The sequence below is a fragment of the Myodes glareolus genome, chromosome 25 (genome assembly GCF_982192425.1).
Source record: "Myodes glareolus chromosome 25, mMyoGla1.1, whole genome shotgun sequence".
NCBI lineage: Eukaryota > Metazoa > Chordata > Mammalia > Rodentia > Cricetidae > Myodes > Myodes glareolus.
Genome location: NC_142050.1, coordinates 47,644,876 through 47,657,989, shown reverse-complemented (window position 1 = coordinate 47,657,989; position 13,114 = coordinate 47,644,876). Strand labels below are relative to the sequence as shown.

Sequence of the window (13,114 nt, the reverse complement as noted above, 5' to 3'; positions counted from 1 at the left end):
CGGTTTCCCTGTCCTCTGAATGTCTGAGCCATAGCACAACCTATGGAACAAATGTTGCTGATTCTCAGGGAATTAGTCACGGCAGTGAGAAAACCAATGGAGACAGAAGGTGAAGATTTTTTGTTGCTTTAGTTTTGGTTGTGAATTGGTTCACTTCCTCCTATGGCCTCACTGGAGCCATTGTGAGAAGTTGCAGACTCCACCCACATGAGGTCCTGGTTGGGACTTCTCACTTTGCAGAGGAGCTGTTGCTGGGTTGGCTGCAGAGTTGTTGAGCTCAGACATTGATTCACCTAAACCTTGATATTGTTGATCTAAGAAAACAGATGCTGCTCATTTGCTTTGACATCCAAACAGTGAGTTTGCTTCCTGTTTTGTTGGTTTTGATTTGTCTCTGAGTTGGTGCTTGATTTAATTTTTGCTATTTTTTCAGTTTCTTCTTGCTAGTCCCATATTTCAATTCTTAAGGATGATTCCTTGTCATTTTTTAATTTAATTTTTTTTGGTTTTCAAAGTTTTATTAGTATGGACAAGCTGTAAAAGGCCAGCTAGTTCATCAACATGTGAATGTTTATCACACCTACCTGTGATATCTATTATCCCATAAACCCACTGGAGCACTTAAATGCTCATCTATCCTTGTAACTATCTTCCATACTTGCTATGTTGTACCCCAGAGCTCTGCAAAAAGGACAAAAGACATGTCATGTGTATCGTGAGGTAAAGTCCATTTCATTAGAGCATCTCAGTGTCAGGGAAGGCTAGCATCCTTTAGATGACCATCTGTAGGAGCTTTAGATAAAGGAATTAAATATGTGAAGTGTAGTCAGAATACTTCGAGAACATAGCATTCTAGTGCAAAGGGCACTGTAGCTGACCATAGGTTCATTCTCTAACTAGTCCATACCTGTGTCCCTAGCAAAGGTCAGCACAGAGTTGCCGAGTCTGTCAACCTTCTTACTATGGCACTTGTTACCTTTTTACTATGTTACCTGCTTACTATGTTCTTAAAGTCAAAGTGTCCTACTCAGGTTTGACAGGAATGGTCTCACACCTTATCATGTGTCTGAATGCCTGGGCTCTAGCAGGGAGGTGTAGTTTGGGGAGGTCATAAAAGCCCAGGGCATCAGGGGTAATTGTGTGACTGGATGCACCAGGGACCTGCCAAAGTCATGTACCCAAATGCTTTAGACCTATCTTCCCAAGTCCCCATCTCCTAGTCTTCCTTCCCTTCCTGTCCTGTGAGAGCCTGAGAGGAAGGTTATCCTTTGTCAATTAAGTTGTAACTTCTTGAGAATTTGCTCTGGGGCTGGGTAGAGAATCATTTTGGCATTGCTGTTATTGGTCCATTCCTTACTGTGACATCACTAAAACGCCTTTGTGAGAAGCTTTCAAAATCTCTTCATATAAGTGAACTGCAGTTTGTCTTGATGCTGCAGAGAAACTCTTGTTGAATAGAGCACCTGGACTTCTACACTTGACCTGATAATCTGGAATCTCCTAACTTGGACCTTGACATTGGGAGATTTCCTCTTTGTTGGTTGGATTTTGTGTTCAGTTGTTCTTCTTAATACATACACTCAATACTTTTTGTTGAGGCATGGATTTCTGTTTATGTGTTCATGTAGCTTAACTGTTCTGTTTAAAATTTTTTGCCATGTTTTACTTTGGTTTAGTTTTTCTTATTTTACACCTTCTCTGTGTGAAATAAGGAATCCTCTATAACACTTCTATAGATGTATACAGTGACCTGGGATTATTTTCATCTGCTCTGTGACATTACAGCTTCCCCTTGTGCCCCATTTCAATTAAGGATCCAGCTACTGATCCACAGCTCTAGTCACCATTTCTCTGGAATCAGCAGATTACAGTATGACCCTCATGTCTATTTCTTCTTTAGAGAATGACAAAAATGATGTTTTGTGGCTGAGTGTGGACTTCTTCACTTGATCTCATTACATGTTACCTGAAAACCTGGTGACTAGACATATGGAGTATTTTGAGCAGAAAACTGAATGTGAAGATGACTCTGTTCTTCCCCTGAAGCTGCTCATAAAACCTAGAAAGGGCTTCCTGACCATTTCCTGTAGCAGCTCAGGAGCACCACATGTACCTCCATGGAGGAAAGAGAAGCCTCGTATCTGAAGACTGATGAAGGCACACACTGAGGACATGAGCCCAAAGTCCTCACTATTTGCCACTCACCTGCTTGGCTCATACTGATTTTATTTAGTCACATACTCCATAGTGTTCCACTTTCCATCAACTCTAGCATAAAATCTCAGGTCTCAGCATTTGTTGGTGGCTTCCCTTCTATAGGAAGGCTCTGGTGCTTTGGAAGTTTGTACTAGTAAGTCTTCATACTGCTATCTTGTTAATCACAGCTTAGTTTTGAAGTCCCAAACAAGGAACCTAAGGTGGATAGAAGGAGAAGGTATTTTCCCGCCTCTATTTACTACTACTGCTTGCTAAATAGTTTTCCCATAGAATTGTCCAAGGATTCCCTGTTGAACTCTCGGTGAACAGGAAACATCCTCACTGTCATGTGTTGGTTGACTTGGTGTGAAGAAGCAAGAATTCCAATAACAGATGTACAAGTGGATATTCATCAAGGACATTGGAGTACACTCAAGCCTGTGTGTGTGTGTGTGTGTGTGTGTGTGTGTGTGTGTGTGTGTCTGTGTCTGTGTTTGCTGTGGTGGTTGTTGTTGTTTGTATTGGTTCAGCCTCAGGATTATACTGGCTTTCAACAGAAGTAACCTTTTATTTCCATGTTTCTCAGATTAAGTTTTCTGAGTTGGTTGCTTTGAGAGGATTAGTCAAAGAGATCAAATCCTATATCCTCATCTGATTCCTCCAACTCTTCCTTGGCTTCAGCCTTGGCTGGGGCTGCAACAGAAGCAGGAAAAGCTTACAGAACACCAAAGAGAGTGGATTGAAAAGAAGTCGCTATCACACATAATAATCAAAACACTAAACATACAGAATAAAGAAAGAATCTTAAGAGCTACAAAGGGAAAAGGACAAGGAACATATGAAGGCAGACTTACCAGAATTACATGTGACTTCTCAATGGAAACAATGAAAGTCACAAGGTCCTTTAGGCCGACATTAAGAGACCACAGATTTCCAGGTTACTATATCCAGCAAAATTTTCAATCATTATAGAAGGACAAAACAAGATATTCTATGAGAGATCCAAATTTAACTAATACCACTAACCCAGCCCTACACAAAGTACTGGGAAAAGAACTCCAACATAAGGAAGTTGGAAACACCAACAGAAACATGGACAATAGATGACCTCACAGCAGCAAATCCCAAAGAAGAGAAAAACAGACAAAATAATATCACCATCAAGAAAAACTAAAATAATCAGAGCTAGCAACCACTGCTTATTAATATCCTGTATCCCTTAATATGAATGAACTCAAATCACCAATAAAAAGATGCAGACTAACAGACTAGATATGAAAACAGAATCCATCATTCTACTCCATACAAAAAACACACTTCACCCTCAGAAATAGATATTGACTCAGATAAAGGGTTGGGAAAATTTTTTCAATCAAATGGACCTAAGAAAAAAGCTGGTGTAGCTATCCTAATATCTAACAAAATTGGCTTCAATCTAAAATCAATTGAAAGAGACAAAGAAGGACATTTCATATTAGTCATAGGAAAAATCCACAATAAGAAATCTCAGTACTGAACATCAATGATCCAAAAACAAGGGCACCTTCATATGTAAAAGAAACACTTCTAAAGTTTAAATTACACATTAAACACCACACACTAATAGTCAGAGACTTCTACACCCCACTCACACCACTGGATAAGTCAGTCAGACAGAAAATTAACAGAGAAATAAGGGAACTAACATGTTATGACTCAAATGGACTTAACAGACATCTATAGAACATTCCATCTGAACACAACAGAATATACCTTCTTCTTAGGACCTCATGGAACCTTCTCAAAAATTGACCACATACTTGGTAACAAAGCAAACCTCAACAGATATAAAATTTGTAATAATGCCATGTATCTTACTCGGTCACCATTGCTTAAAATTAGAATTCAATAGCAATACTAATTCCAGAAAGCCCACAGACACTTGGATTTTAAACAGTGCTCACCTGAAGCATCAATGGGTAAAGGGAGAAATAAAGGGAAAAATTAAAGACTTTCTAAAATTAAATGAAAATAACTATACAATGTACCCAAATTGATGGGACACAATGAAAGCAGTGTTAAAAGAACAGTTCATAGCACTAAATGCCTACATAAATAAGCTGGAAAAATCCCATACTAGTAAATTAACAGACTTTTTATAAACTCTAGAACTAAAAGAAGAAAACTCACCCAGGAGAACAAGACAACAGGAAATAATCAAATTGAGAGTTGAAATCAGCAAAATAGAAACAAATAACAATACAAAGAATCAGTGAGAATAAGAGTTGGTTCTTCAAGAAAAATCAACAAAATAGAAAAACTTTTATCCAAACTAACGAAAAAGCAAAGAGAGATTATCCAAATTAACAAAATCAGAAATGAAAAGGAAGACATAACAATAAATAGGAAAGAAATCCGGAGAATGATCAGGTCATATTTTGAAAACCTCTACTCCATAAAACTGGAAAATGTAAAAGAAATGGACAACTTTCTGGATAAATATCACTTACTAAAATTAAATCAAGACAAGATAACCAAATTAAAATACACTTATTACTGTTAAATAAATAGAAACAGTCATAAAAATTCTCCCCCTCCCCAAAAAAAGCCCAGGACCAGATGGTTTCAGCTCAGAATTGTACAAGATTTACAATGAGGAACTAAAACCAATACTCCTCAATTGTTCCACACAATTGAAATAGAAGGAACATTGCCAAATTGTTTTTAAGAGGCTACAATTACTCTTCCACCCAAACCACAGAAAGACATTACTAAGAAAGAGAATTACAGACCAATCTCACTCATGAACATTAATGCAAAAGTACTAAATAAAACACTGGCAAATCAAATCCAAGAACACATAAGAACCATCATCCACCATGATCAAGTTGGCTTCATCCCAGAAAAGGAGGGGTGGCTCAACATATGAAAATCTGTCAATGTCATCCATCACATAAACAAACTAAAAAATAAAAGCCACATGATCATCTCATTAGATATTTTAAAAGCCTTCAACAAAATAAACATCCTTTCATGATAAAGGTCTTGAAGAAAGCAAGGATACAAGGAACATACCTGACCATAATAAAGGCAATATACAGCAAGCTAACAGCTGACATTAGACTAAATGGAGAGAAATTCACAGCCATCCCACTGAAATCATGAATAAGACAAGGTTGTCCACTCTATCCATATCTATTCAATATAGATAGTTCTTGAGGTTCTAACTAGAACAATAAGACAATAAAAGATCAAGGGGATACAAATTGAAAAAGAAGTCAAACCCTCACTGTTTGCTGATGACATGATAGTTTACATAAGCAACCCAAAAAATTCTACCAAGAAACTTCTACAACTCATAAACATTTTCAGTAATGTAGCAGGATACAAGATAAACTCAAAAACATCAGTAGCCCTCCTGTACAGAGATAATAAATGGGGTTAAAAAAAAAGCAGAGAAACATAACCCTTCACAATAGCCACAAATAGCTTAAAATATCTCCGAGTAACTCTAACAAAACAAGTGGAAGATTTGTATGACAAGAACTTTAAATCTTTGAAGAAAGAAATTGAAGAAGACACCAGAAGATAGAACAACTTCCCGTGCTTTTTGGTCAGTAGAATTAACATAGTAAAAATGGCAATCTTACCAAAAGCAATCTATAGATTCAATGCAATGCCCATCAAATTCCCAGAAAAATTATTGAATGAACAATACTCAACTTCATGTGGAAGAGCAAAAAAACCAGAATAGGCCAAAAAATCTTGTACCATAAAAGAACTTCTGTAGACATCACAACCCTTGACTTCAAACTACTACACAGTTATAATATTGGAAAAGAAGCCTGATATTGGCATAAAAACAGACAGGAGGCCAAATGGAAATGAATAGAATACAAGATAATTACACCTAAAAGCACTGGATTTTTGACAATGAGGCAAAAAATATCAAATGGAAAAAGAAAGCACATTCAACAAATGGTGCTGGCATAACTGTATATCAACATGAAAAGAATGAAAATAGATCCCTATCTATTGTCATCCACAAAACTCAAGTCCACATGGATCAAAGACCTCAACACAAAGCCAACCACACTGAACCTCATAGAAGAGAAAGTGGGGAATATACTTGAATGCGTTGACAAAAGAGACCACTTCCTAAATATAACCCCAGTAGCACAAACACTGAGTGAAACAATTAATAAATGGGACCTCCTGAAACTGAAAAGCTTTGGCAAAGCAAAGGACATGATCATCAAGACAAAACAACAGCCTACAGAATGGGAAAAGATCTTCACTAACCCCACATCAGACAGAAGTCTGATCTCCAAAATATACAAAGAACTCAAGAAATTGGTCATCAAAAGAACAAATAATCCAATAAAAAATGGGGTACAGACCTAAACAGAGAACTCTCACAGAGGAATCAAAAATAGTTGAAAGACACTTAAGAAAATGCTCAGCATCCGTAGCCATCAGAGAAATGTAACTCAAAAGAACTCTGAGATTTCATCATAGACCTGTACGAATGACCAAAATTAAAAACACTGATGACAACTCATGCTGGAGAGGTTTGGGGAAAAGGGAACACTCCTGCATTGCTGGTGGGAGTGCAAGCTGGTACAGCCCCTTTGGATGTCAGTGTGGTGATTTCTCAGAAAATTAGGAACCAACCTTCCTCAAGACCCAGTAATACCACTTTATGGTTTTGTGCTCAACCATACCACTAGGACGTGTGCTCAACTATGTTCATAGCAGCATTATTTGTCATAAACAGAATCTGGAAACAACCTAAATGTCTCTTGACTGAGGAATGAATAAGGAAAATGTGGTCCATTTACACAATGGTGTACTACACAGCAGAAAAAAAGGAACGATATCTGGAATTTTGCGGGCAAATGGATGGATCTAGATGTTTTGTACTCAAAACATCAAATTGAGTGAGATAACCCAGAAGCAGAAAGACAAATATCATATATACTCACTCATAAGTGGCTTTTAGACATAAAGCAAAGAAAACCAACGTACAATTCACAATCCCAGAGAATCTAGACAAAATGAGGTCCCTAAGAAAAACATCCATAGATCTAATCTCCATAGGTAGTAGAAAAAGACAAGATCTCCTGAGTAAATTAGGAGCACAGGGACCATGGGAGAGGGCAGAAGGGGAGGAAAGGGGGAGCGCAGAAAAGTATAGCTCAATAAATCAATAAAAAAATTTTAAAAATAAGAAACAATTTAAATTAACCCATATTTTTCAATCTACATTCTGGTGCATGGTTTATTCACTTATGTGAAACAGACGCATAAAAAATCCAACACTTGCTTAGAATTGAGAAATAGATGGTTATTTATTTAGGGGTAAACTCACAAATCAGAATTCTCTGCTTGAATGGAGACTAGAGCTTGAATCCAGCAATCCAGCAATGCGAAAGGAGCAGCCAGAAAAGAAGAGGCAGACTCAGGCTCTGCATCAGCATATATAGGAGAAGAGTCCATTCCCCAGTAGGCGGGTTACCACAAGCTGTAAGACTTCCTACAACACACTCATTTCCTTATTGCCCATATGATAAGATCTGAATCTAACTAGTGACTCCACCTTTCTTCTCACAGTTCTCTCTCTATTCGGAAGTCCCACCTATTTCTCCTGCCTAGCTATTGATCATTCATCTTTTAATTACACCAATCACAACAATACATTTTCACACAGTGTGAAATATCCCACAACACCATATCATATATTTGTCATTGATTCAAAGCATATGCCACCTTCTGGAGAATTTTTTTTTGCCTTCTAGGCTAATGTCACCCTTGAAATTGTAACTTCGTCTTCAAAAGGCCTTTTGTCATTCTATTAGGCCAGCTGCCTCAGGATGATGGGGAACATGGTAAGACCAGTGGATCTCATGATTATGGGCCCACTGTCACACTTCTCTGGCTGTGAAGCGAGTTTCCTGGTCAGAAGCAATGCTGCATGTTATAACATGTCAGTGGATCAGGCATTATGTCAACTCCATGGATGGTGGTTTTGGCAGAAACATTATTGCAGGAAAGGCAAATCTATAACTGGAATAAGTTCTACTCCAGTAAGGACAAAATATTATTCTTTCTATAAAGGAAGTAGTCTAATGTAGGCAACCTGTCACCAGGCTATGACTCATTACCTGGGGGAATGTGCCATATTGGTTTCTCCTACTGGCAGATGTGACATTCAGTAACAGCTGTGGTCAGGTCAACTTTGGTGAGTGGAAATCCATGTTGTTGAGTTCATGAATAGCCAACCTTCATCTCTTTCTCCATGGCCTCTTAGTACATGGGCCCATTTGGTAATGACAGAGATGGCCAGGGAAAGAGGTTAATAGTGCATAATACAGTCCATCAGATCTATCTCTCTGCTGGAGTTACCTTCTGATGCACACTTACACGACACATAATTGTCTTCACATCCTTCATCCATTTGGAGAGACCCTGCCACAAACCTCTTCAAATATCTTTCTCTCCCAGTTTCCAATCATGCACTTTGCAAGTTCCTGACCATCCATCCAGTTCACTGGCTATAGACCATGAGTCAGTGTACAATCAGACATCTGCCCATTTCTTCTTTCAAACAAAATGTATGACCATGTGTACTGCCTGAAGTTCTGCCTTCTGTGAAGATTTTCCTTTGCTGGTGTTTTTCAGGGTTGTCCCAGAAAGTGGTTGTAATTCTGCAGCTGCCCATTTCTTTTTCTTTCCTTTTTTTTTGTTTTTTGTGTTTTGAGACTTGGTTTCCCCATTGCTATGGAGCCAGTCCTGGAACTTGATCTGTAGACCAGGCTGGCCTTGAACTCATAGAGATCCACCTTCCTCTGCCTTCCAAGTGCTGGGATTAAAAAGACATGTGCCACCACTGTCCAGCCAACTGTCTATTTCTTGGTGGTACCCACATAATGTGCAGAACCAGTAGTAACTGTGCTCTGATCTTCTCTTCCTTAGTCAACTGATCATAGAACAATCCAAAGGGGTTACAGGTGCATGCATGTAATGTCTAAAGTCTTTAAAAAATCATTTTCAGGAATAGAACTTTCTTTTGTGTGAATTTATCCCTACTTCCTGACTTTGAATTGATACAAATAGACTTTAAAATATTTAGAGCACTAGAAATATGGCAGGGCAATTAAGAAATGTTCGCTTCCAGGACCAAGGTATAATTTTGGATAACTTCCTGTAATTTCTGCTAGAAAATCCTAGGGTCTAACTTTATCAGAAACCAGCATGCACACTCACATGCCACACAAGCACACTGATATCACATAATCACAATTAAAACAACTCTTTAAACTTATTTTCACTCATGAAAGTTTTTCTCTTGTAAGAAGTCATTCCTATATTACAGGTGTTAAGTCACCTAATGGCTTACAGAGTTTTTCTTCACCATGAAGGAATCAGGTAAGCTTGAAGTCTGAGAAATCAATTCTTCTAAGTTGATGGAATCATTTGGGAGGACTTAGGAAATGCTGTCCTGCTGGAGGAAATAAGTCACTGGGGGTGGGCCTTTCTAGTTTACATTCTCTGCTTCATGCTGTAGGTTAAGGATTTGAGTTCTTAGCTTCCAGTACTGGCTGTTATGTTAGACACTTGTAGCCATAACACTTTCTGTCTTTCTTTTCTGAGAAAGTGTTTCTCTGTAGCTTTGAAGTCTGTCCTAGAACTAGCTTTGTAGACCAGGCTGGCCTATATCTCATAGAGACCCACCTGCCTCTGCCTCCTGAAGGTATGATTAAAAGTGTATACGACCAATGCCCAGCTGCCATGTCACCTTGGCATGTCATCTGTATCTCTCTGGAACCAAAAGCCAAAGTAATTTTTATAAGTTGACATAGACATTACATCACAACAACAGAAAAGGAGCTAATATAAATCAATAAAATTTTACACCTGAATCAGTGATTCCATTTAATTGAAGAGAAATATAAAATCTAAAAGGGTTACATTATTGCTTAAATTCATAGTGCAAGTGTTACAGCTCTGGGAGGGGGGAGTTATCCTGACTGTCAGAAGTCAGGCTATACCTACAGCTATGGTAGGAAGGTAGTCTGGATATTTACAGCTGTGTAGAGAAAGATACCCTGATTTGATGTGGGATTTCCCTCTGAGTGCTGTGATTACCATTAATGAATAAAAAAACTGCCTTGGCTTGTTGATAGGGCAGAACTAAGGTAGGCAGAGAAAACTGAACTGAATGCTGGGACGATGAAGGGCAGAGTAAGAGAGAAGCCATGGAGCTGCTGAAGACAGATGCTGGGAATTTTACCCAGTCAGTCACAGTCACATGGCCATACACAGATTAATAGAAATGGGCTAAATTAATATGTAAGAGTTAGCCAAAAAGAAGCCAGAGTTAATGGGTCAAGCAGTGATTTAATTTATACAGTGTTTGTGTGGTTATTTCAGATCTGAGCTAGCCAGGTAGCTGGGAATCAAACAAGCGACCTCCCTGAAACACTGACTGCCAGAAGTCAGGCTACACCTACAGTTGTAAAGGGAAAGTATTTTGTGATGTGGGATTTCCCTCTGTATGCTGTGAACATGTTTTATTAGCATTTGGTAAATAAAAAAGTTGCTTTATGAGAGAGAGAAAGAGAGAGAGAGAGAGAGAGAGAGAGAGAGAGAGAGAGAATAGGTGGAGAAAAAGAGATGTAATGTAGTTGTTGTTCAAGCAGAAAGATGCCAGAACAGAACCTTACTGATAAGCCACAGCCTGTGGTGAGATTAATAGAAATGGGTGGTGTGGGAGAATTATCTGTATTCTGTCAATCATGTATTTTAATAAAACGCTGATTGGCCAGGCAGGAAGTATAGGTGGGTCAACCAGACAGGAAGTAGAGGCTGGGCAATGAGAATAGGATAAGGCTAGGGAGGAGGAAGCCTCCTCAGCCACTCCTGCGCAGACCACCGAAGAGGCAGCATGTAACTTTCCTAGCTGAAAAAGGTATGGAGCCATTATGGCTAACATAGATGAGAATAATGGGTTGATATAAGCTATAAGAGTTAACAAGATCCCTGAGCTAATGGGCCAATCAGTTTATAACCTTATGGAGTCCTGTGTGTGATTTTTCTTTGGGACTTGCCAGCTGTGGGGTACTTGGCGGGAACAGATACCCCAACAAGCTGGCAGCTCATAAATGTTCTTTTACATATAAAGGGGGATATGATATAGATATGAATAATTTGCATTGGTATGGATTTTAAGGTCAATTTTGTTATATGTATATATATATATATTTCTGATCTTGATTGAGGTATTGTGATTATGTAGTTCATTTAAAAATGTAATGTATAGTTAAAAATATAAGTTGTTAATGGATAATCATTGATAATAGTCAAGCTTGTAGTAATGTTAGTTTGATTTTCTAGATGTGCATAGATATATTTCAGATATGCATTCTTCATATCTTTCAAAGACTACAGAACATGGCATTTAATGTTTTAATAACTTAGGACTTTTCATGAAAATGAGACACGTCTGCTCCTGGCAGCACCAATCTACTTCAAGAGGAAGATGGGCATCAAAGAGGCTCCTTATGGAGTTGGTTAGCCATTTGGGTAAGAAACTGCTCTTGCCTGGACTGTTATATAAACTGGACACAGAGAACCCGCAGAGAGAGGACTGCTGAACTTGCCTAAAGGTGAGATGATTTTTCGGGGTTCCTGATTCATGAAAGAGTCTGTGAGACCTTCTGCAGGACACAGCAGATAGTGACTGAACTGCCTTTGAAATTTCCTGCTTCATGGAAATGTCTGCTGGATATTATGGGCCTGAAGGCCAAAAATGGATGCCCCAACGATACAGAGGAACTTTGGGTGACTGTCCAGGCAGCAAGATGTCTCTGTCATTTCTAGAGTTTTGGAAGTTGCTTACTTGTTTACTTAGGTAATATTATATCCTTCTGGAGTCTTTGATGGAGTTGAAGAATGGATAGTCATAGTTATAGTTTTCCATTATTATGATAAAGATATAGTTATAAATATTGTGACTGTAATTCTTGCTTGATAACTGTTTTGTTATGTGTAATTTTACTATGTTAAAATGAAAGCCTTTCTTTTTTGTTTAAACAGAAAAAGGGGAAATGATGGAGGAGGGTTATCTGTCTATTGTGTTATTTTCATTGGTCAATAAAGAGACTGCCTTGGCCCTCTGATAGGACAGAAAATTAGGTAGGCGGAGTAAACAGAACAGAATGCTGGGAAGAGGGCAATGAGGCAGATGCCATGGAGCCAGCCACCAGGTCAGACATGTTGAATCTTTCCCGGTAAGCCACACCTTGTGGTGCTATACAGATTATTAGAAATGGGTTAATCAAGATGTGAGAGTTAGCCAGTAACTAACTCTCTAGAGATAATGGGCCAGGCAGTATTTAAATGAATACAACTTATGTGTTATTATTTCTGGGGCTAAGCTAGCCGTGCAGGAGCTGGGCAGGATGAAAAGCAGGTCTGCCCACAGCCCCTCACTACAAATGGGTTAATTTAAGATGTAAGAATTAGTTAATAAGACTCTTGAGCTAAAGACCAAACAGTGTTGTAACTAATATTATTTTATATTGTGACTATTTATGTCTAGATGGCTACAGAAACTGCCTGAACAGTCTCCAACTACAATCCTGGATATCTACAGCTGATAGGAAAGCTACCCTGACTATTATTAAGTCAGGATATACCTGAAACTGTGGAGAAAAGGTATCCTGAATACTTATAGCTATGAAGAGAAAGGTACCCTCACTGTCATGTCAGGACATTCCTACAGCTGTGAAGGGAAAGTTTACTGAACACCTAGAGCTATAAGGAGACAGGAATCCTGACTGTTGAGAAGTCTGGCTATAACTGAAGCTGTGGAAGGAAGGTAGCCTGATACCTAGGGCTCTGAAGAAAAAGGTAGCCTGACTGTTAGTAGTCAGGC

At 38.6% G+C, this 13,114-nt stretch overlaps 1 protein-coding gene across 1 annotated transcript in view; it reads right to left on the bottom strand.

The window, feature by feature from the left end:
• Positions 1-2,815: 2,815 nt before the first annotated feature.
• The window catches only part of LOC148117935 (uncharacterized), a 74,722-nt gene continuing 64,423 nt past the window's right edge, over positions 2,816-13,114 (bottom strand). Inside the window, exon 8 of the mRNA XM_087901759.1 lies at positions 2,816-2,889. Coding sequence (XP_087757885.1) covers positions 2,816-2,889 — 74 coding nt within the window. The remainder of the gene's footprint in view (positions 2,890-13,114) is intronic.